This window comes from Equus przewalskii, chromosome 11, assembly GCF_037783145.1.
Source record: "Equus przewalskii isolate Varuska chromosome 11, EquPr2, whole genome shotgun sequence".
Taxonomy (NCBI): Eukaryota; Metazoa; Chordata; class Mammalia; order Perissodactyla; family Equidae; genus Equus; species Equus przewalskii.
The window spans coordinates 25,482,408-25,503,297 of record NC_091841.1 but is presented as its reverse complement, the minus strand read 5'-3'; the positions used below and the strand labels follow the sequence as shown (position 1 = coordinate 25,503,297).

The 20,890-nt window shown below is 54.3% G+C and overlaps 1 protein-coding gene and 1 long non-coding RNA gene across 3 annotated transcripts in view; one reads left to right on the top strand and one right to left on the bottom strand.

The window, feature by feature from the left end:
- Positions 1-2,826: 2,826 nt before the first annotated feature.
- SPINDOC (spindlin interactor and repressor of chromatin binding) lies at positions 2,827-14,457 on the bottom strand. 2 transcript variants are annotated; one of them, XM_070565231.1, is made up of 6 exons: positions 14,165-14,457; positions 10,227-10,556; positions 9,981-10,130; positions 9,669-9,812; positions 9,273-9,473; positions 2,827-3,635 (listed from the first exon to the last, which is right to left on the bottom strand). In XM_070565231.1, exons 1-6 carry the CDS (start codon positions 14,289-14,291, stop codon positions 3,424-3,426), a joined length of 1,164 nt encoding a protein of 387 aa, XP_070421332.1. In that variant the 5' UTR covers positions 14,292-14,457; the 3' UTR covers positions 2,827-3,423. The 2 variants fall into 2 exon arrangements, with proteins under 2 accessions (XP_070421332.1, XP_070421333.1); XM_070565232.1 differs by lacking the exon at positions 2,827-3,635 and adding an exon at positions 8,346-8,774.
- A 169-nt stretch (positions 14,458-14,626) lies between these two features.
- Positions 14,627-20,890, top strand: part of LOC103565274 (uncharacterized) — a 41,152-nt gene continuing 34,888 nt past the window's right edge. Inside the window, exon 1 of the long non-coding RNA XR_548248.2 lies at positions 14,627-15,123. This is a non-coding gene — a long non-coding RNA (uncharacterized lncRNA). The remainder of the gene's footprint in view (positions 15,124-20,890) is intronic.

The following is a 20,890-nucleotide window of genomic DNA, read 5'->3' as shown; positions in this document are numbered from 1 at the left end:
CTGCTCTCTGCAGTTCCTAGCACACTTCCTGCCCACGGGAGCCTCATTCATGCCTGTGGACTCTGAGCCCTGCAGGGGGGTCGCCCCAGCCCCCTGCTCCCTCGGGCCTCCTAGATGTGGGGCCCAACACCTGAGGCGTTGGTGTTGGTGTTGGGGAGCCCAAAAGACCTGCTCCGCTTCCTTCTCTGGAGGCTGATGTGTTCTGTGCGTGAAATCAGGCTGTTCCTTCTAGAGGAGAAAGGGACCGGCCAGATTCAGTGGCGTGAAGGCTCTGGGCTGAGCACCTGGTCCCAGGGAGGCGGGAGAACAGACACACCAGGTACTGCGGAGCCACCTTACCTGTCGCTGCACCTGCAAGCACTGCACCCTGCCGGCGAGGCCTTGGGGAGGTCAGCTGGGCATCCCCGTCCAGACTCAGGGAGGGAACAGACAGACAGGCTGCAATCCCATCAGAGGCGCTCTCCCATCTGAGCCCCCATCCTTCCACACCTCAGGGGCGTGCAGGGTGTGACAGTTTACAAATGGCTCCGAACGCAGTCTCCTTTGAGCCACAGAGCAGCCCAGGTGTGTGTGCGTGAGGTGGGGTGAAGTGACTGCTGCGTTTTATCAAAGGGAGAGGGAGGCCAGACTGAGGAGCCACAGAGCTGGCAGGGGACCAGTGCTGCCACTGGGTGCTGCACAGGGGCCCAGCCAGCATCCCCCATTCCCAGCCGCACCCTCCCACACTCGTTTCTCTTCAAGGAAGGAACGGGCTTCTCCCTGCCATGTCTCAGACTGGCTTAGCCCCCAGGGCTATTACTCCTTGCCCTGGACCCCAAGGAGGGCAACTGGGAGGGGCAGGAGGTGGCTGGCTGAGTCCAGAGCACAGAGTATTAGGATCAAGAGCACAGGAACGTGGCTCAGCAGTCAGGGGCAGCGGCTGTTTCTCAGCATCGCACCTGGAGAAAGTCGCCATGGAGGCTTTCTTCATGTCGTGGGCAAACAGCTGCAGTGGCTCCAGGATGGTGGCTCTGGTTGTGCAGGTGGGGGGGAGGGGGAGTGGGGGGGATGGTACAACATCCCCAAGCCATCAGTCACCTCAGTTCAGAAACTTCCTTCTGCACCCCGGCTGGGGTCATGCCCTCAGCTCCCTCCCTCCACCTCTCCCTGGGAGCCCAGAGGTGCCACAGGGCAGCCTCCAGCCACCGCCACTCACACAGTCCCTAGGGTCCCGGCCAAGGCTGGGCAGACCCCGACTGGCCGGGATGTGGGGCTGAAGTCCTGGAATGCCACCCGCAGACACCGAGGCAGCCCCCTGTGCAGAGAACTGCGCCCTAGGGAACAGCTCGCACTGATAAACATCACACAAGAAAACACACCAGGAGGGCACTTGACATTTATTGAGCACCTACTATGTGAAGGCCCCACATGGGGCTCTAGAAAAAAGAAGTCAATGCAACCTAGTTCCTGCCCAGGAGCTCACAGTCTAGTGGGCCAGACCAGCCGTCACAGTAACAGCAGCGAAGGCGCATTTAGCGTCACGGTTTTACAACGAGCTTATATACGCGTTTTCTCAACTGGGAACATCCAGCAACACAGCCACGTTGTTGAAAAGCACATCGGCATCAATGTAAACACAGCGACACGACTGAAAGGACGGACAGAAATCACCTGCAGTAATTCACAATTGCTGTTCAGAGCCAGATTTTCAGCACTATTCATTCTTTTCTAACAGGTAGGATACAAGCTTTGCCATGTGCAGAAATGGTGGTAGAGACATGGGGCGCGCTGTGGCACACCTGATCTCACACGGGAGCCACCCAGACGCACACGAGGGGTCCTGAACCTCTGCCTGCTGCCTTTTCTCCTCCACAGCGTCTTCTAATCTCCCTGGGACAAGGGCCCCACACTTCCTTGGGCTCGAAGTGAGTCAGATGGGGAGAAAGGACTGAGGCTCAGCTGGCCACGCTATCAGAATTTGGCCCATGGGTGACACAGCTCTGACAAGCACACAGCACAGTGTGCTCATGCCCAGACCCTTCCTGACTCAAAGATGAGCTTTCTGACCAGTCTCAAAGCCCAGCTGGGTCAGTGTGGAACGCAAACAACTGTGCTGTGTCTTGCCTATGCCCTCTCTCCCTGAACGCACATGTTCACCAGGAGCCCGGTCCTACGGATCCTGCTTGCCCCAGGATTCTCAACCGGACAGCGAGTTTGGGGTCTGAGAGGGAGCTCCATTAACACCAAAGAGGAAAAAGACTTCACACAGATTTGGCTTGTGACAGTCAGCTGAGGAGGGTAAGGAATCTGATGAAGACACCCATAGTGGGCTAACTCCTGACCCAGGGAATGGGGCCACCAGGCAAAGGCTCGGGTTCAATTAAGCCAAAAAGAGGGCGTGACAAAGCTGTGAGGCTGTATACACAGAGGTGGAAGGTTGGAGAGGGCAGGACTGCTCCTATCGTGAGGTGGGTGGGGGGGAGCGGGGGATGGACAGACACGGGACGGACACAACCATTTCACCTCGGAAAGGTTAAGTCTCAGCTCCCAGGGTCCCCTCACCGAGGCCTCTCTTGGACAGATGCTTACCAAGTGAGTCAGAAGGTACCAACTGTAAAAAAGGCATTTCTGACCCCATTTCGAGGGCAGCGGCAAAGGGGAGGGCCCGAGTCCCTCTGTGACTGTCAACCCCAGGCCTCATGCCCCACAGAGCCCAGCCCTGGCCCCGCCCCACCTTCTGGGGTAGGGGGCTTTCCTCACAGCCCTCCTTCCCCTCAAGGTCGCTCCAGGCGGCCAGATGTCCTGGTAGCAACCCCTTCCCCCAATGATGGCCCAGACGGAACTCTCTTAATAAAAAAAAATAATTTATTGTCAACAAAGGAGATATATACAACAGGAAAACAGGTGGAAAGGAGAGAGGGAGTGAATGGGGCCCCCAGGAGGGCTGTGGGCCTCCTCGGGGATGGAGCGGGAAGAGGTAATGGAGGCCTCCTGGTCTAGGAGCCTGAACAGGTGGGGGAGGAGAGGCGTCCCCCGAGGTAGTGGGACTCGGATCAAACCCCGTTATGACCACCTCTGTGTAAGGCACTGTGCCAAGGGAGAAAGGTGGGGGGCTAAGAGAGGCTGGGAGGAGGAACGAGGGACAGAGAGATCTGGGTCAGCAAAAGGATCGGGGTGGGTGTTCTCCGCAGGCCCAATGCCCTACCGCACGCCGGCCCTCAGCCACCCTTGCCCACCTCAGGGCCTGGCCTCTTGCCTGGCCAGGGGCAGACATTTCCCAGTGCCCCCAGGGAGAGCGGATGCTGCCCACTTCCGCTCCTCCATCCTGCCCTGACACCTGGTTTTACTCTCTCCACCAGGTGGCCCAGCAGGGCAGCTGTGAGTGACTAAGCCAAAGGGGAACACTGCCTCCTCCCACCCCCCCCTCCCCGGGAAAGCAAGAACCTACACACCACCACCTGCCTCCGGCTGCCCCCCGACAGTGGTGCTGGATTCCGACAGAACCGAGGGCCAGTCTGGGGTGTCACCTGCTCCCACACCCTTGGTGCCCTGGGGGGGCTTGGACCAGTCTTGCAGGAGGCTGACCGCCGGGGGCTCCTCCATCCGCACACGGATAACCTGGAGATCCAGTGTCCCGCGAAGCCCCGGAGGGGGAGCTGGGCAGGGATGGGAGCAGAGAGCAGAGTCAGGGCCCTCCAGAACCCCACCACCAGGATGCTCCCTGGCGGTCTCTGCAAACTGCACCCCCATTCCCATCACCCAGTGCCTGCTAAGGGGAGAAGCCTGAGGACGTGGGAGGCTCCACTTCTGGTTCATCCAAGCACCACTACCCACCAGAAAACAAGGTCATGGGCCCAAGGCCCTCCGTGGCCTTCCTCTTTCCTGTTATTTTGGTGCACGGATGCTTAGCGGCGTACAGATGCTTACCGGTGTACGCCTCCCTCAACTCTTACCTTCCGCTGACTCCATTTCATCTGAAACTCAGTGGGCATCCTAGCCTGATGGGTTCTGCCCTGGGCGGGCTGAGGTGACGGGGGTGGGGAACACCCCAAAGCACAGTAAGACAGGGCCAAGGAGCTCCTGAGTAAATACGCATGGTAGAGGAGAGGGCACCGGGCCTCCTGAGCTAGTGTCCCAGCTCGGCCTTGCAACCTCGACCAGGCTCTTCATCTCCTGGGCGCCATCCCCTACCACACAGGGACCAGACGTCCACCTTAGCGGCGTGGAGAAGCCACTCAGGCTGGGCAAACCCGGGCTGGAGACAGGGAAAGTAGACTGCCAATGGCTATTGCACAGCTACAAAAATGTCCCCTGGATGGATGTCAATTATTTCTCAAAACAGAAAAACAAAAATGTCCCCCGCGACACGGGCATGTGCGAAAGTTACAGTGAAAAGCAAAACCAGAAAACGGTGATTGCAATTGCTGCAACGTCTGGATCCAGAAAGACCAGTTTATGGTTTTCTTCTATCTTGTTTTTAGAGACACAGTGACTTAAAGCGTGGCAGAGAAAATGCGAACAATTTTGCTGGACAGTTTGCTGGGGTTTAACATGACTTGGGGGCTGCCACTGGGTTGTACGATTGAGCCAATCCTGCTGTGTATTCCCATAAGCTGGTTTGTCTCCTTGACAATCCTAAGCTCCTCGAGGGCAGCCTGAACCCCACTCATTTGTACTTTAATTCAACAGTAACTTATGGAGCAACTATGCTGTGCCCAACACTGTTCCAGTAGGGAGGGGTACAGCAGGGCATGGGGCCCACCGGGTGGCCTTCTTGGAATTTATGTTCCAGTGGCGAGAGGCAAAAAACAGGATCAACAAAAGATGCAATAAATAAGCAAAAATGCACAGGAAGTGGAGAGTTAGCTTTGTGGCTAGCTGGGGGAACAGCATTCTAGGCAGGAGGAAAAGCAAATGCGGACACCCTGGTGGAGCACACCTACTGCTGTTGGAACAGCCGGACCAGTGCCTGTGCCGCATGCGCCGGGGGTGTGGGAGAGGGAAAGATCCTGGGGTGAGGATCTCTGGTCACCTCAAGGACTCTGGCCTGTGTCTGGAGTGCGACAAGAAGAGCACGGGAGGGCTCTGTGCAGAGCAGCGACAGGCCTCTGCTTGGGTTTTTGAGGCACACTGGCTGCTGTATGAGACCAGACCACAGTGGGCGAAGGTCAGAAGCTGGGAGACTAGCTGGAAGGCTGTTAGAGGGGCCAGGCAGGAGACGGCTTGCACTGGGGTGGCAGCAGTGGCGGTGGTGACAGGACGGTGAATTCTGAACGTTATTTTGGAGGCGGGGCTAATGGGACGCGTGGACGTGTTGACGGGGGGTTTCAGAGAGCCAGAAGGGGCTGAGTCCAAGTGTTTGGTCCAGCCAAAGTGAACAATGGGGGAAGGGAAGGGGAGACAGGGGAGGAACAGAGTGGCTGGGGCTGTGGGGAGGAGACTGGGGGTTCCACGTGGATACGCCGAGCTTGAGAGATCTTCCAGACAACCAGTTAGAAATGCCACATGGGCGACAGGAAGAGAGGCTGGAATCCCAGGGAGAGGCCCAGGCTGGGACCACACAGAGCATGAGTAAAGATCCGGACCCAGGGTGGGGGCATTTAGTCACTCATTCATTCACCAAATACAGAAGCTGCCCCTATCCCATGCTGGGCATCGGGGTACCACAGACCAACATCCTGACCCGAGGGAGCTTACATTCTAGAAGGGGGAAGAAAGACAACAGGATCTAACTTGAGGACCTGTGAATGAACAAGCAAGAGAAACAGAACAGCCAGTGAGGGCGGAGGAAATTCAGGCCAGCTTGCCCGAGAAGCCAGGGACAAAAAGTGTCTCCAGGAAGGAGGCAGGGCTGGGTTCACATTACTGCCACATCAGGGAAGATAAGCACTGAGAACCACCACTGGATTAATTTTATGGGGGTCAATGATGACCTTGCCAAAAAAGTGATTTTAGCTTGGGGCGGCGAGGATGAGAGTTTGACTGGAGTGGCCTCCAGAGAAACTGGAGGGAGACAGTAAACGCTTTTCAGCTTTGCTGAAAAGGTGTGGGGACCAATGGGCCAGTGGCTAGAGAGGGATGAGGGGTCCAGCTTTGTGCAGGCCACTGGGGAAGATTCAGAAGAGAAAGAAAAGCTGATGTGACAGAGAGGAGAGAACTGACGGCGGGGAAGAGGGGACGGGCTCCAGCGGTGGTCTAAAGGGCGGGCGCATCTTTGCCAAGAGCAGTGCAGTTACAGGAGAAGGCAGACAATGTGGCCTGGATGCCGCAGGGAGGGTGGGGGCAGGTGGACATGCTTCTTGGCACTGTGGGCAGGGTGTCTGCGTGGGCCCAGCGGAAACGCACACAGGCTGCAGGGGGCGAGTGGCCTGAACGAGGTACCAAACCTCCCCAAGGCTCATGAGAACCATAGTACTTTATATGGTGCTTTTGAGGATTTAAAGAGATAACGTGTTAACGTATTAAGAGTCCAGTACATTGTAAGGGCTCATGAAGTTAGGGACTTCCCAAAGCAATGGAATTAAGTGACAATTCTTTCTGGTACCAAGGAGGGTAGAGGTGTGGGTGCGTGGGGAGGGGAGCATCAGAAGAGAGAGTCATGGCAGACAGATGCCCCTTTAGAAATCATGCATGATCAGAGCCCCAGGCCCATAAAAAAGCAAGCCAGGAGGATTTATTGGGCCCTGGGACAAGATGTCCCCACCAGAATAAGTACAGGCAGCCACTGTCCACTTATCTTTCAATGAGTCTTCACTGAGGGCTTTCTTTGCGTCAGCCACTGTTGTAGGCGCTGAGGATACAGCAGGGAACATGACAAAGCCTGTGCTCGTGGGAAAATCTCACACACTCACTCACATACTTACTTCTGGCTAAGGTATTCTAAGCCAGATCGCTAGACCCTACCCAAAATTAAATACAAACAAGACAAAAAAGGCTTTTTTCCACTATCTGTGTGAGTGGGCCCTCAGGACCCACCTTTTTCCTGGCCTGGACACCCTCCCCCCCACTCTCATCCTGCAAAGCCCTTGGAAAGTTCTAGAATGTCTTCCCTGACTGCTTCACTCATAACCATCAGCTCAGCTGACCTGACCACAGTGACCTTTTCCAACTTCCAAATCCTTTTTTAAAGTGGTAGTATCTTTAGTCAAACAAAATCTTCCAAGAACTTCAATACACAAAGCAACTCAAAGCGGACATTCTGGTTGAGGCCTCACAGGATTCTGAGAAATCTGTCCAAGCTGTGGGTCCCCGAAACAGCCTGAAACGACTGGTCCACAGCCTTCGCTCTGCACAGAAGCCCCAAAGGCCCTGCTCCTCCCCATCTGCTTCACTGCCTCTGACCTGGACCGCCAGACAGCGAGTCTCAGGGACAAAGGCTGCCCGCTTGTGTCATTTCCCAGAGTGCCTCCCTCGGGGCTGGGCTGGGAACACTTGCTGCCGTGTCTGGGCCATCTCCCACCCCCATGGATCCTTCACTGCTGAGGACACCTCTCCTGTCCCCCGTCCCCCTCACATCAGTCCACTCGCCCCACACGAACCTGCCACTCGAGGACCCCGTCTCAGCTACTCACCACTCCAGATAGGTGGAGTTTGGGCCCAGGGTACCCCAGGACTCAAAATGAAGGCTCCCTTCGAGAAGGAAACCAGAAGACCCTCTAAACAGGGGAAGGGGTCAGCCATTAGAGCAGCGATCCACCGGGGAGACGGCCGAGACCCAGGGACCGCTGGAGTCCAAGCGGAGCGCAGTGCCTCGGGGAGGCGGGCGGAGTGTGACTCAGGCTGAAACTTGAGACAGTCAGACCTGTGATCTGCCTGAAGGGTCGAGGCCTGCCTCGAGATCAAGAAAAGCGGAGCCTACTTTGGTAAAATATAAACGCAAGTGCACACGTGCGCGTACACACACCCAGAGCTCTGTGGGACCAACTACGGACAGTGGGTCAGCACTGGGGAGGGAGGTGGGGCTGGAGAAGCGACCCATTTGCTTTTGTCTTTATGCAAACAGCACACCACCTTTGTGAGAGCCCTGCTCTGGGGAGCCTCCAGCACCCCATGTGGCCTCTTTCTCCGGGCTCTAACTCCAAACACATATTTCAGACAGGCTGGGACAAGGCACCCTCTGTGTCACTCATCCACTCCTTCAAGAAGCATTTCCCAAGCCCAAGATGCTGCAAGCAGGGCCTGGCGAGACCAAGAGGAACCAGGCTGGGGCCCTGCCCTCCTGGAACGCATTCCAGTCTCATCTGAATCCTGCCCCTGCTTGGTCACATGACTGTGGAAGGCAGAACGCCCCCCAGACGCCCATGTCCTCATCCCCAGAATCTGTGAATATGGTGCGCTTCACGAGAATTAAGGCTACAGACGGAATTATGTTGCCAATCGGCTGACTTTAAAGTAAAGAGACGATCTGGGTGGGCTCGCTGTAATCACCAGCATCCTTAAACGGCACAGAGGGATGCAGAAGAGTCGGAACGAAGACGGCATCCCGAGAGAGACTCTACTGGCCACTGCGCCTTTGAAGATGGAAGGAGACCACGAGGCCAGGAACGCAGGCGGCCTCTAGGAGCTGGGCAAGGCAAGAAAATGGGCTTCCCCATGACCCTCCAGAGAGGAACACGGCCCTGCCCACACCTTGATTTTAGCCCAGTGAACCCATTCCAGACCTCTGACGTCCCGAACTGCAGAGTAACAGATCTGTGTTGAACGCCACTAAGTTTGTGGTAATTTGTTACAGCAGCCAGAGGAAACCAAGGACCATGGGGAAGAGAAACTCTCTCTCTGAGACTCAGCCTCTCCATCTGGAAAAGATATTTATCTAAGGGCCAAACGCACCATGGCAGATAAAAGTTGCTTAAAATCAGAGGACACAACACACAGACACATGTGCTTTCTGTTCTCCTGAGGCAATTCACTGAGCTGCCTTCCCCATGGTGGTAAAGGCTGTGTGCTTGCTACTGGTCTATTCTCCTGTGACCGGCCACACTTCGGCCCCTGCTCCACCAGGGTAAGGTGGGCGCCTCTCAGGCTCCAGCTGGAATCAACCTCAAGCGTGGTGATGGGTGTCAGGCTCCGGGGAGCACTGGCCTGGCCCAATCTGAGGACCAATTCCAGGACACTCCCACAGAGCCTGCAGAGAAGTTCAGCTCTCCGATCAGCCTGTCACTCAAACCCACCTGCCCTTGGCCCTGGCTCCCAGGGGACCCGTGCACCAACCACCTCTACGCTGGGCTGTGCTGCAGGGCCACTTCGCGGAGCCCAGACCCAGGGATGCGGCCTGCCTGATCCCTGGAGCTCACCTGGAGAGGCGCTTTCTGGCTGGGGTAGGACTCCTTCGGCCGCTCTCCCCTCTTTGGGGGAGTCCTTGCTGTCTGAGGCCCTGAGCTGGGTGTGGGAGAAGAGCTGGAGGACGAAGCCTGGGGGGAAGCTGCCATCAGTGAAATGCCGGACCTCGGGGGGAGCTGCGAAGGTCTCTGTGGGTGAGTCGGGTGATGGCGGATCTGGAAGGGAGACAGGATAGAACTGTGAGTCCAGGAGGCCTGGCTGCCTAACCTGCCGAGGCCAGAATCCAAAGGCCTGAGCTGGAGGCCTCCGGGGAGGCAGATGCCCTCAGCCTGGGCCCCACCCAACCCTCACTGGCTGGGCTTTCCTCTGGGAGCCCTGCAGCCAGAGACCCCACCCGCCCCCCGCTTCACCTGGGTCGGGGTCCGGGTCTGGGTCCAGATCCAGGTTTTTGGTCATAGGTCTGCCTCTTTTCTTCCTGACCGGCTCTTCCCCAGAGGGCTCCTTCCATCTCTGACCACGGGGCTTCTTACTTCCCGGCTCGGTGACAGGAGCAGCTGCAAAAACAAAAGACCTCACATCTTTTTAAGATGCCACGCCTGAACCCCGCAACCTCAGGGCTGCCGAACACACCTGCCCAGCAGCCTCTCTCCCCCCAGAACACGGGGCCTGTGGTTCCCCCCCCGCTCCCCACCTCAGCCTCACTGGCTTCCAGGATGACTGACCGAGAAGCTCAAGGGGGCGGAGGCCCCTGGGCCGGCTCCTTTTGGGGAGGGATGGGTTGTCCTCAGAGTCAAGGAGAACGACAATCTCCGCTGGCATTTTGGCAGGGTCTGGGTCAGAGTCCGGGTCAGCATCGACCTCCTGGCCTGAGTCTGAAGCAGGCAAATGCCCAGTGAGCTCCAAGTACTCTAAAGGATCCGACATTTCCCTCCACCCCGCACCCCTCACCCCACCCCAGGCCCAACTACCTGAGTTGGGTGGGGATGGCTGCTCAGCTCTGACGTCCTGCAAAAGGGCCACCCCCTCACTCCAGGCCTCTAGGATGTTGCTCTTCTCGGAAGGGCTCAAGTCCAGGGTGTGAGGATGCTGCTCCAGGATGTGCGTGCGCGCCGTGTCCGCCGACGGCGACCGGATCTCAGCCCCACACACCATGCACAGCGCCCGCCCGCTGCCTCCTGGGCTGTTCCCCACCAGGAACTCCTGCTCCCAAGACACCTGCTGCTTGGGCTCCTCACAGCCATCGCCACCTGCCTCCAGCAGGCTGGGCCTAGGTGGTGGGGTCTTCTCCTGCTGGGCCACTACGCAGGGAGAGGAAGATGCTATCAATAAAGGTGCCCGTGGACAGTAATACTCAGAACGTGATTCCCCGAACCAGGTGGTATGGCATTGGGAGTAGGAACATTTCCACCCAAAGTCTTTCTCTCCCTTTTCCTGGAGCCCACGAGACGCCAGCCACGTTAAACACAACCTAGGTACCCTGGGACCCCGCTACCTCACCTCTGCACCTTCCTTCAATCTAGTCTCAGACCACATGTCCACATGTGTTTATCCAATAGGCTATGTGCTTGCACGTCTTCAGAATTGGCCCATCTGTCTGGACCACTCTGACCAGTCTGGCAAATTCCTGTACTTCCTTCATGGCCCTGCTCAGTCACCCCCATGGAGTCTTCCTGATGGCTGATTATCTCCGCATGTGACTCCCCGGCCACAGTGCTCGCTTTCTTCAAGATGAGGATGGCACACAGGAGAAGAGATGCTCAATGAGCCTTCCAGTCAGTGAATGACATCTGTGCCTGTTTCTGCACCTGCGGAGGCCCCTTCAGAAAGCCACCCTATTCCGTGAGAACTAGCCCCGCTTCCACAATACCCCCAGAGCATCTGCAACTGTGATCTCGTCCCCGTGGGTCTGCATGGCACCTGCTCTTCGTGCACATGGACCGTAAGTTCTGACAGGGCATGACCTTGTTCAGCTTGACAAAGACGACAGGCTCAGACCCATGTTAGCCTGGCAGCTCAGTGCTTCTGTGACATGCCCGTGAGCACTCCTGACCGTAGCTCTCTCCCACCTGAGAGGATGGGACAAAATACAAATACGGGAGGCTAACACCTGGGGGCTGCATGGAAGAGGTGGCATTTGAAACGGGTATGAGCACTGGCTTGGACTCAGAAGACCTGGCTCCACAGCTGGGTTGCACCTATCTCCCCTGGGGCTGCAGACAGGAACCTTGACCTCCTGGTTGCAATTTGGGCTTTCTTTCCCACCACTCCTCCAAAACAGCCCGTGAAGGTCACCAACGCTAAACCCAGTGGTCAGTTCTTTTTTTTTTTGAGGAAGATTAGCCCTGAATTAACATCCGCTGCCAATCCTCCTCTTTTTGCTGAGGAAGACTGGCCCTGAGCTAACATTCATGCCCATCTTCCTCCACTTTATATGTGGGATGCCTGCCACAGCATGGCTTGCCAAGCGGTGCCATGTCCACACCTGGGATCTCAAGCAGCAAACCCTGGGCCGCCGAAGTGGAATGTGTGAACTTAACTGCTGTGCCACCGGGCCGGCCCCCGCAGTCAGTTCTTAAACTTCATCATTTGACTGATTGCTTCTTCCATCTTGACTTTTGTCACTTGGCCTCCAGGGCACCACCTTCTCTTGGTTCTTCTCTTATTTACAGGTGTCTGCAGTCACTCGTCCCTGTTGCTCATCTCACCCTCATCCTTATCCTCATCCACGTCACCTTCTCTTCTCAGATCCCTGCACGGTTCCCTCACTTCTTCCAGGTTGTTGCTGAAAAACCATCTTCTCCCCAAGGCCTTCTGTGCCACCCTAGGGAAAGCTGCCACCTGCCCCCCCACCGAGCACCCCGTTCCCCTCACCGCTTCACTTCCTCCCTAGCACACGTCTCCCCCTGACCTCACAGGTACTCTACTTGTTTACTGTCTCCCCAGCACACCGTAGGCTCCGTGACAGCACGGTTTCTGATCCTTCACTCCTGTATCTTCAGCGCCAAGCAGAGTGCCTGGCGTGTAGTGGCCGCCAGAATGTCAGATGAGAGGCTGACCCCCAACCTGGAATCATGGGAGCGCCCCATGACATCCCCAGACCCCATGTCTACCTCCTTCCTCTGATGGTCTCGTCCCACTGCCTGCCTGTTGACAACTCCCACAGCAGACTCCAGCCAGCCTCCCCCACGAAATTGCGACTCACATGTCTAACTTCCTATCTGACCTCCGCGCTTACTGTGTCATCTCAAACTTGCCACGTCCAAACCCTAACCCCCATCTCCCACAAGCCTGCATCCCAGCCTTCCCATCGCAGTAAATGGGAGGCCCATCCTTCCACTCAGTTGCTCAAGCCAAAAACCTTGAATTCACCCTTTCTCTCCCACCCCAAATCCTTCAAGAAGCTTCTGCTTCAGGACCTTTCCACTTGACATTCTGCCTAAAATGCTTTCCCCTCCATCTATCTACAAGGTTCGCCTCTTCACTTTCTTTGGGTCTACGCTCAAAATTCACCTTAGAGAAGCCTTTCGTGACCGTTCGGCACTCCAAATAAAACACTAACCTCTCTCCTTACTTTGCTCCTGTGTCCTCTGAACCCTTTATCGCCACTTGACATACTGTACATTTGTCTATCTTTGGTCATTAGTACACACATGTTCCAGAAGTGCAAAGTTCCGTCTTTGTCTACAGCCATTAGCATGCCCAGCCTCAAACAGTGCCTGGCATAAAGCAGGTGCTCAGTAAACACCTGTTGAATGAATTAACTTCTCTGCACTTCTTTTTCCTCCTCCCTAGCAGTGGGGAGCGAGGCCGCCCTCGCAGGGTTGTTGAGAGGATTAGCCGAGACAGCCTGGCCTGGAGTACTCAATAAATACCAGAAGTAGGGAAAGCAGCTCTCTGTTGGATCCAAAGCTCCGAGCAGGGTAGCGGCCTTTATCTCCTTTACTTATTTTATAACCCTCCCGATTCCAACAAGGATGAGAGGTAGCACAGGCACGCACCATCAAGTTCCCCTGGGGTTAAATGAATGGCCTGGCTCTCGACGCCTTTTAGGTACTGCCCCCTCCCCCCCAAGGAAGAGTATCTGGGAACGAAACACGCTATTTACATTTTAACGAATATTAAGTCTCCCACTAAGGTGGCTCTTTGTTTTCCTACGCTTTGCAAGATCCTGAGGACTAAAAAAATTGGTAAAGGGGGAGGGGAAAGCGAGTGTTCCCAGATTGTTGCAAAAACGCCCTCCCAAGGCAGGGTGGCTGAGGGCCCCCCTAGCAAGCACTTCTTTTCCCACAGCGGGTGCTGTACGCAATCCCATCCTCCCTTGGAGCTCCAGGATCTGACACCTGTGGCTTACGCAAGTCGAAGGCCTGGGGATGGACGCGGGGTGGGAAGGAAAGCTTTCTGCATGGAGGGCCCTTACGATCCACCTCTCGGCGGGCGGCAGCGGCGCCTGCCTCCATCCCCCGAACAGCTCCGGACGCCAGGCTGCCGCGCCAGCCTCGGTCCGGAGGCCCCGCCGCCCCCGGGCCTGCCTCTGCCTCTGCCTCCGCGGGACGGGAGCGCGCGGCCGCGGACACCCAGCGCCGCCGGGAATCCGGCCGCTCTTGCTGGGCCCGGGAGAGGGGGCGCTCGGGCACCGGAAGATCCGGAGCGCGCGGGGCCTGAATCGAAGGCTCCAGACCCTGGGCGGGGGCGGGGGAGGGGGAATTCGGGAAGGCCTGGGATTCCAAACCCTGGGGAGGGCGGAGCAAAAGCGCACTCGCGCCCCGGACCAAAGGGGGAAGGGGGCGCTGGGGCCCCCGCGCCGGAGGGGGAGGGGGCGCTCGGGCTCCAAACGTGTGGGGGGGGAGCCGGGGGGACCCGAGCCCCCCCAGGGTGACGCGGAAGTGGGATCCCCTCCCATCCTCACCTCTGAGCATCGGCTCGGGCCGCGGAATGACGGCCACCACCATGGCCTCCTCGTCGTCGTCCCCTTCCTCGCATTTGAGCGTCACCTCGAAGCAGTCGAGCGCGGCGCCCTCGGCCTTCAGGGCCATGGTGCGGCCAGGGGGGATGGCGGTGACCGGACACCGGAGGACGGGCGCGCCGCCCCCTCCCCGCGCAGCCCCCGCCCCGCCGCTCGCCGGCCGGACCTGCGACGGGCACGTCCGGGCCTCCCCGAGACCTGGCGCGTCGGGACCCCGGCCGGGGAGGGCTCAATCCGGGGCCCCAGCCCCCCGCCGCTGCCTTTTATGGAGGCTCATTGTCGGCGCCCGCCCGGCCGGCCCGCCGCGAGCCCGCCCCCGACCCCGCGCGGCCAATCGCGTGTGGCCCCGCCCCGGGCACGCGGCTCCGTTAGGATCCCGGGGACCCGCAGCGCGGCGGGAAGGGCGCGCGGGCTCCCGGCCACCCTCCCGCGCCCACGCGGCGATCACCGCCCCCGAGCGGGGACCCGCGCTCCCCCGGGCGGGGGGCGTCGCGAGCCGGCCGGCCGAGCCCCGCGGGGCGCCCTCCGCTGAGCTTCCAGTCGGGCATCTTTGCTGGCTTGAAGAGCGCTGCCAGGCGCCCCCAGATTTTGCTCGGGGTCGCTTTTGCCTTCCCCTGAACCAGCCTTCCTCCGCCAGAAGATGCCCGGGCGGGAAAAGAAGCGATGGGGGAGTGGAAAGGATTAACTGTTCTAGGCGGAGGGCTTGGCGTGGGAAGAGTACAGCCTGGATTCTTTCCGATTTGCTTGTGACCTTGGTCACATTATCTGTTTTCTTAGACAATTCATCCTTTTTTTCAAAAAACACTGTGGAGCCTTCTGGACAAGGGAATGCAAAGAGGAAGAGCCAAGTGGAGTGCGGGCGCACGCGTACCACCCCCGATTAAAATTTCCATTTTTTACACGTGAGTTCAGAGATTGTGACCCTCCCCAAGGTCACACAGAAATCCCTGAGAGCCCCAAGACCAGGGTCCAGTGGCCGTGACACTGCTGTCTCGTAATCCTACTGTGGGTGAGCTTTTACCTCGGTGACGTAGAAGGGGCTTCTCCGTCTGCTGCGGAGAGCTGAGATTGCAATCGAGCATGAAAATCCATCTTAAAATGCCCTGGATCAGACGGGGCACAGAATTCAGAATAATGTAGAAGGTTGGGGGCGGGAAAGGAGATGTGAACGGGTGGGTATGGATTACAGTATTTTTTTTTTAAGGTGTGTCTTTTGGTGAGGAAGATTGGCCCCGAGCTAACATCTGTTGCCAATCTTCCTCTCCCTCCGCCCCAAAGCCCCAGTACATACTTGTACATCCTAGTTGTGGGATGCCGCCACAGCGTGGCTTGAGGAGTGGTGTGTAGGTCCACGGTCAGCATCCAAGCCAAAAGTGGAGCCCGGGAACTTCACCACCAACGCCACCAGGTTGGCCCCTACAGTATTTTTTTGCGTGAGAAATTTTACTTTCAAGAATATGCAGTACTTTAAAGGTTTTACAATTAAAGGTGTTAGCGAGCTTGTTTAACTAATTTCTGTCAAATGTTCGGTCTCCAGCCTTGGGGGCAGATTCCTTCCTTGCCCTCCTGCTCTGCTCTTTGTTGCCCTGCCGGATGCAGTTTCTCAGGCTGCGCAGACAGCTGCCTTGGACCTGGATCTGGCCCGTGGGAGGCAGTGGCAGGAGACTCGAGGCAAGGAGGAAGGAGAGAGCCCTGATATTTCTTCTCTTTCCCTCTCTTGCCCAGGCTCAGGTGGGTCTCCAGCAGCAGGCGAGGCTCCTCTGTGGCTCCAGCTCCTACTGGGGAGGTGGCTGTGGTTCCAACTTCTGAAGGGTGGCCTCACCCTTGGGCTCCATTAAATCCATCTCCTCCATCGGCCCCTCCAGTTTAGGAGTGTTGGCAGCTTTTTGTTTTTGCTAACCTCTGGGGTGCCTCACTGTCCCCTGTTGGGCTTCTCAGCCCTTATATCACCTCTGTCACAGGTGTCACCAATACCCTGCCTTAAGATCTCTGTTTTACACACTTATGGTGGCTTTTGTTTCCCTGGTTGGACTGAGTGACACACCCAGTATTAATGACAAGCACTTTGTAGACATTATTTCTTAGTCCTCACAAGCCTTGTGGGGTAGATCGTATTGTTTCCATTTTACGGAGCAGGAAGTTGAGGCTTAAAGGGTTAAATTACTTGCCCAAGGCAATACAGCCAGAATCCTATTTCATCAAATCCAGGATGGGCGTTTCCCCCCACATTTTCACATCTTTGAAATGGAGATGCTTTCTGTAGTGGATGTCAATGTGAAGTTGTAGGAATACCAAGAAAGCGTAAGGTGGCCGGTCTGATAGTCAGACAGTGATGGTACCAGCAGAACATAAACCACGCTTAGAATGCGACACAGATGAGGCCACTTCATGACCACAACAGTGACTTCTCCTTTCTCTGAGTGATTGCTGCTTCTTTCCCAAGGGTAACTCCAGCTCTGCTTGATCCTCCTGCCTCCTAGATAAACATTATAAAGATACCCAGTGTCTGAATTGCCCCTGCTTCTTGATAGCGTTCAATCCAGAACCGGTCCCCACTTCCCTAATCCCTCCACAGAACCGTGGAAGGAGAGCCCAAATTTAGGGAGACACATGAGCGTGTCCCAAATGGTGTACTCTCCTTTACTGCGGCAAGTTAAATACACCTAACCCTTTTTAAGTATAGGTGTGTTTCTGGTGGTCTCCACTCAGAGGGCTTTGACAACCTTAACCAATTTATTTTGCTTACATTTTCATTTTTATGTATAGGAAGAGTGATCTATAATAAAAATCTGTGTCAAAATATCACTAAGCCCAAAAGAGGTCTTTTAATAACAATTCCAAGAGATAAGAAATCATTGTGGCAGAATTTGGCAGTGTTTTTTTTCTTGGGGGAACATAAAATAATGGTCCATCTTGCGATCTGTGATGTCCTCGATGTAATGAAATATGGTTGCAAAGTAGGATTCAACTCTGGTTCTGTCTGTCTGGTCCTTGCTCTTTCCACTAGAGTACCGCGCTGTCTCTTAGTGAACTTTAAGTAGTTGTTAAATGAATGAAAGGGTAGATATTATTAGCTCCAATATATACACGAAGAAACTGAATCCGAGAGAAAGAAGTCATTTGAGATCAAACAACTTGGAAGTCACAGAGCGATTCTGTCTGACTGCCAAGCTGGGCCTCATTTCCATCGCACCTGCTGCTGAGCCAGTCCTCTGCACCGAGCATCTGAGGGGAAAGTCCAGTGTTAAAAGGAGTCCCCATCCACTGGCTACATAGTCAGTGCTAAATGACTACTTGTTAGAGGAACTGGGTTCTTAATTGTTGAGAGAGCTCCGTGGGCACGAGAGAGGGTAGAGACTTCCTAGACAGGTATGTCTGTAATTTGTCTTTTGACTTAGTGAATTTGGTCTTGGAATATGAGATTGGGCCTTGGGGACGAGAGGGGACAGGGAGAGGGCTACTGCAGGAAATAAAGCTAGACAGAGCTCTAACTTACTTAGGGGACTAAGTAAGAGGGGGTGTGTGCCGCTTGCCTCCTAACTCCCTTGGTATTTTGTAGTGGTCTGCAAAGACCATGATAGATATATGTCTATGCTCTTCAGCTTAGTAATCCTATTCCTGAATTACCCTAACGTCATCTGAATGAAGAAAAATAATGACCTAACAAAGATGTCATAGTAATGCTCACCGCTTGAACTATTTATTCCCTAAAACTGAGCAGACTCTCACTCCTGGCTAAAATGTATTCCGTTCTTGCATGTGTTCAGGGGTCCCCTTCTTGTGCTCTCACTTCAGTTGGAACAGCTGTGTTAGGAAAGTCGGCACAGCACGGTGTAATTGTTTGTTTGCCTATCCTGGTTTCTCATAGTCTCTGGGCCCCTGAGGGCTGGTCCATTTCTTGTCCATCTTTCTAGGTCCAGCACTGGCCCAGAAGCTGTGGTGTTAGCGTCAGCTCGGTGCCTCTACTTCTGGGCTCTTGTTCAAACAAAATGGGGATTTATTGGCTCGTGGAATTCAAGGAGAGGCTGACCGCCCAATCGTGGGAAGAGCAGGGATACGATCAGACTTTAGGAGTAACTGACCCAGGATGTGAATACCACTGGAACATTCTTTCCATCCTGGTCTCTGCCTCTTTCTGTGTGTCAGCCTTATCCTTTCCTTGTAGGTGGGCTTTTCTCACGTATCAGAAAATGTGGCCACTGTTTCCCATAGCTTCTAGCTCTGTATATTTCAAACCTTGCTTCTCCTCCATTGCCCACATGTGCCTCTGGTGCTGGGCACTGTAGGACGTGCTCCCATCACCAAATAACTTCTGGCCCTGTACTTTGGTGTCACAAAATGAGCTGAATCAGCTTAGTGGGCAATAGGAGAATTTCTGGAAGCCACTCCTATTCAGGACAGCTGTCAATAACTGTATAAGGACGTGGCTACGAATTATATAAATCTATACCAGTAAACTACTACTATTGAATTACTAAACTATTCCTGAATTCAACGGTTGGAAAATGCCAACCACCATCCCACCTCCACTTGACATGAGGGGAAGAATGGTGGAAAAGAAGGCAGAAAAAACTCAGCCAATCGAATGTAATAAGAATTTTTGGAATGAATGAAAGTAATAGTAAAATGCTAGAGATAACCACAATGTCCAAGAACAGGAATTGGCTAATTAAATGATGGTATGTGAGCACCAAAAAGAACAGATACCCAGATTGTAACAACATGGAAAAGCATTTATGAAATAATGTTAAGTGTGCAAACCCACAGACGTATATACTATGATTATGATGAAGGAAAAATTGAATAACATTAATACAGATTGGAAGGAAGCAGGAGAAATGGAAATAAATCTCTTAGGATGGCAGAATTATTGGTGAAAAAATATTTATAAACACATCGAAAATGTAAGTACCATCAAATTCGTACAAACATTAAAAAATGATCTATATTTTTATACAGAAAGGTATTAATGAAATTTTAACGAACAATAGAGATTACAAAACAGTATGTATCGTAATCCTGATGGTGTTAAAAATAACATGAGTGTGATTATATATACGTATGAAAGTGTGTAAGAATGAACACCAAGCTGTTAACGTTGGTTAACCCTGAATGGTGGGATTATAGCTAAGGTTTACATTTTAAAGTTTTCTGTAGCGTCTGATATTACTACTTTTATAATCAGAGTTTAAAATATAGTCATTTCTCTTAAAGAAAAAAGATCCCAATGCAGCGGACATTAGACAGATGTCTCATAGAGCAGGAATGGCAAGTATGTCGCCCAGTAGCCCGGGTAGATTGGCTTGTTTCCAGCTCTTCCACTCCCCCCTGAAATAAGATTACCCGCCCAGCCCCATTACCTTGAGACTTTTCAGAGCCTCTCATTAGGCAGTGAATACTTTCCCAAGCCTCTGACTTTGGGCTTGGCAATGCCACTTGCCTTGGCCAGTGGAGTGTGAGCAGGCGTGAAGGAAGCTGTGTGCTAGCTGAGGCTTCGTGCACGTTTGCGTGGCGTGGCTTGGCCTCTTCTGCTTGTGCCGCCCGCCCTGAGAACATGCTGCAGAGAAATGCTGCTTCTTCAGCCTGGGTCCTAGAATGAGAGACACCCGAGTCCAGCTGAGCCCAGCGGGCGCAGTTGAGGCATAGTTGACTCACAGACCTGTGAGCAAGAAATACACGTTTGCTTTTGTAAATGACTACGTGTCCAGGTTGTCTGTTACACAGCATTGCTAACGCAAAAAGCTGCCTAACACCCAGACTCTGCATTTTCTCCCAACCCCCTTCTTCTTTTTTTAAAAAACCAGGGGCCGGCTCCGTGGCTGAGTGAAGTTCATGCGCTCCACTGCGGTGGCCCAGGGTTTGGATCCTGGGCGCGGACATGACACCGCTCGTCAGGCCACGTTGAGGCGGTGTCCCACATACCACAACTAGAAGGACCGGCAACTAAGATATACAACTGTGTACAGGGGGGATTTGGGGAGATAAAGCAGAAAAAAAAAAAAAGATTGGCAACAGTTGTTAGCCCAGGTGCCAATCTTGAAAAAAAAAAAAAGAAAACATTTATATGAGTGAGGATGGCATTAGGGGGACCAACCCTCCTGGTTTGCCTGAGGGATAGAGGGGTTTCCTGGGACACGAGACTTTCAGGTTTTTAAAAATAGCTTTGCTGAGATATAATTTACATCCCATACAATTCACTTATTTATTTATTTTATTTATTTTTTAAAAGATTTTTTTTCCTTTTTCTCCTCAAAGTCCCCTGGTACATAGTTGTATATTCTTCGTTGTGGGTCCTTCTAGTTGTGGCATGTGGGACGCTGCCTCAGTGTGGCTTGATGAACAGAGCCATGTCCGTGCCCAGGGTTCAAACCAACAAAACACTGGGCCGTCTGCAGCAGAGCACATGAACTTAACCACTCGGCCACGGGGCCAGCCCCAATTCACTCCTTTAAAGTAAACAATTCAATGTTTTTTAGTCTATTCGTAGAGCTCTACAACCATCACTACGATTTAATTTTAGGACTTTTACCCATTAGCAGTCACTCCCCTTTGTCCCCACCCCCCATCCAATGGCAGCCACTAATCTACTTTCTATCTCTATAGATTTGCATCTTCTGGACATTTCGTATAATGGAATCACATGGGATGGCTTTTTGTGACTGGCATCTT

Bases quoted from the DNA above. Each gene is read 5' to 3' on its own strand.
- SPINDOC (XM_070565231.1), bottom strand. From the start codon at position 14,291: ATGGCCCTGAAGGCCGAGGGCGCCGCGCTCGACTGCTTCGAGGTGACG. The intron at 10,131-10,226 runs GTAGTTGGGCCT...TGCCTGCTTCAG, and splicing joins GCCATCCCCACCCAACTCAG to ACTCAGGCCAGGAGGTCGAT. The intron at 3,636-9,272 runs GTGAGCTCCAGG...ATCCCTGCCCAG, and splicing joins GCCAGAAAGCGCCTCTCCAG to CTCCCCCTCCGGGGCTTCGC.